This window comes from Brachionichthys hirsutus, chromosome 16 (genome assembly GCF_040956055.1).
Source record: "Brachionichthys hirsutus isolate HB-005 chromosome 16, CSIRO-AGI_Bhir_v1, whole genome shotgun sequence".
In the NCBI taxonomy this organism is placed as follows: Eukaryota; Metazoa; Chordata; class Actinopteri; order Lophiiformes; family Brachionichthyidae; genus Brachionichthys; species Brachionichthys hirsutus.
Genome location: NC_090912.1, coordinates 11605518 through 11608017, shown reverse-complemented (window position 1 = coordinate 11608017; position 2500 = coordinate 11605518). Strand labels below are relative to the sequence as shown.

General features: G+C 51.1%; 1 protein-coding gene across 1 annotated transcript in view; it reads left to right on the top strand.

Annotated features, from left to right (window-relative positions):
- Positions 1-1473, top strand: part of ap2a1 (adaptor related protein complex 2 subunit alpha 1) — a 22059-nt gene extending 20586 nt beyond the window's left edge. The window contains exons 21-22 of the mRNA XM_068749517.1: positions 1-47; positions 216-1473. The exon at positions 1-47 is cut by the window's left edge and continues 88 nt beyond it. Coding sequence (XP_068605618.1) covers positions 1-47; positions 216-293 — 125 coding nt within the window. The 3' untranslated portion in view covers positions 294-1473. The remainder of the gene's footprint in view (positions 48-215) is intronic.
- Positions 1474-2500: the final 1027 nt, after the last annotated feature.

Genomic DNA, 2500 nt, shown 5'->3' with positions numbered 1-2500 from the left:
AGCAGGTCGGCTGTCTGCTCAGACTGGAGCCGAACGCCCAGGCGCAGGTACGATCGGCCCCGCCCCCGCTAGCGGCGCGGCCGTCCTCCACTAGAGAACAGTTGCTTTACTCTAAACTCTTTCACTGTGTGAACCTGGACCGTGTGACTGTGTGGTGGAGCTGCAGTGCATTGTGGGTAAATCACCACGCTCCTCTCCGCTCTGTGTCCTTGCAGATGTACCGTCTCACCCTCCGCTGCAGCAAGGACTCCGTCTCCAGGCGTCTGTGTGAGCTGCTTGCTCAGCAGTTCTGAGTCCAGACCTCCATTCCCACCAGCGACCCCCCCCCGCCCCCCCTCCTTGAGTTAAGAGTTGTAACCTACATAAGGGAAGCAGCCACTGCTAGCAGCAGCGGTCGTGTTGTTGTCATTGTTCTCGTCCCAGATCATCTCTGCTTGTTTATTAACACGATGCTCTTCTCTTGATTAGTCGTTTACCCGTGTAGCTGTGTGTGTGTGTGTGTGTGTGTGTGTGCCACCGGATACTCGTGCACGTGTTTGAGTGTGAGGGACATTTCATTTCTGTTGGTAGAACATTCCTTGAAGCCGGAGCGTTTCCAAGCCTTCATCTTCTACACATTTCAGATGTGCTTGTGCTCCTGGTGAGATCTGAAGGTCTGCCCAGCATTCCCAGTGACGAGGCGTTGGAGTCCCCGCCCCCCTGCCCCCCCCCCGTCCCCCCCGTAACCCGAGCTGGTCAGCTCTGACTAGCCCTTGATTAGCATGAGCTTGTTTATTGATGCGCCAGCGCGTTGCTTTCATTACGTTCAGATACATTCCCAGCTAGCTTGCTTTAGCGCTCCTGCGCTACCAGAGAAGACGCGGTGTGGACACCAGACGGGGACGTCTGCGGCTGTCTCGTCCACCGTGTGGGACAAAGCGCTGCTCTTAGTTGGACATGCACTTAGAACTTTCTCTCCTTGGAGCTTTTTTTTTTTCAGAGGACACATTTGAAGTCTTTCTCGGGGGGTTAGCGTTAGCGTTAGCTCTGAGGCGCGTGTGTCTGATGAAGTCGCCCCCCCCGCCCCCCCCCCCCCCCCATGCACAGCTTCCCTTGCTGTTTCAGCAGAACTACCCCCGTCTTTGTCATGGCTTCCACGGCTTCAGGTCCTCCGCCAGAGAGTAGTCTGATTACTTCCTGTTCCACCTCCTGGATGCTGATTGGCTCTCGAACCGCAAGTTACGACTGTCCATCGCTTCCCTGGCTGAGGACAGGACCTGCAGCACGCGGGGGGGGGGGGTCATGGCAAGGTGAAGGACATTTCTAATCCGTGTCCGTTGTGTGGCAGCACAGGAAGCGTCGTCGTCGTGTGAGCGTATCCGCTAGCTACAGCAGCCTAACGTATCGGTGTTCAGAACTTGTCCAATTCCCGTGTTAGAATTAAGAATTGCTCTGTAATGACAAAATGTGAAAGTAAAAGTACGTCATATCCAACATGCCTGCTGTCTTGTGTCCCTCTGAAACGTGAAACGCGTCCGTCGGAGACGTGGACCGTAAAAATGTTTCACTTGGTGGACGAACCCCTCAAAAGTTTTTGTTACACAAACGCGTTTTGGATGGTACTTCCCAAAACGCCGTGACTTCATAGAGATGTATTTGATTTTAAGGATGAAAAGTCAAGTTTAAATATTTGGTTTAAATATTCCCAGGAGTTATTAAAAGGGACTCTAGACGGTCTAGACTCAGACCCCCCCCCGAGAAAGACGGGGACAGTGGACCGGCGATGGTTGCCAGAACGAGTGCGGTCCTGTGCTGTTGGGGCCGTAAACCCATGTCCAGGTCGTAACAGTCCACGTTTAGCTATACAGCGGTTGTAATAAACACTTTATTACTACATTCTCACCATTAATGAATAAATGATGCCTTCACTTCTGAAATCGATCTCATGACAAAGGAATCGTTTCAAAGTTCATCTGAAGGATATAAAAACCAGATGTGAAACCTGCAGCCTGCTGGAGCCCAGCGACAGGTGAACGCGGTACTCCCAGGACAAGTCGCCAGCGCAGCACAGGCCTGCTGGAGCCCAGCGACAGGTGAACGTGGTACTCCCAGGACAAGTCGCCAGCGCAGCACAGGCCTGCTGGAGCCCAGCGACAGGTGAACGTGGTACTCCCAGGACAAGTCGCCAGCGCAGCACAGGCCTGCTGGAGCACTGATCCTGAAGGTGACTCTTTTCCGTGGCATTGACTCGGGGAATGTTCTTTATCTTTCCCACTTTGGTTGTTTTTTTGGTTTTGCTTTGATTTTGTATCGATTATTTTTGTTCCTGCGTGATGATTGCATTTGAATGGAACTTTTCCACATTATTAGATGTTAATTTATTCCCATCACAAACTTTGGTTCATACTTATGATTTTTCTCATTTACAGTTTGGCTTTATCTCTAACAATGTTTAAGTTACAACCTTTAAAAAAAGTGACATCAAAACGGAATATTTTATTGTAATTACTGTGACGGCTAA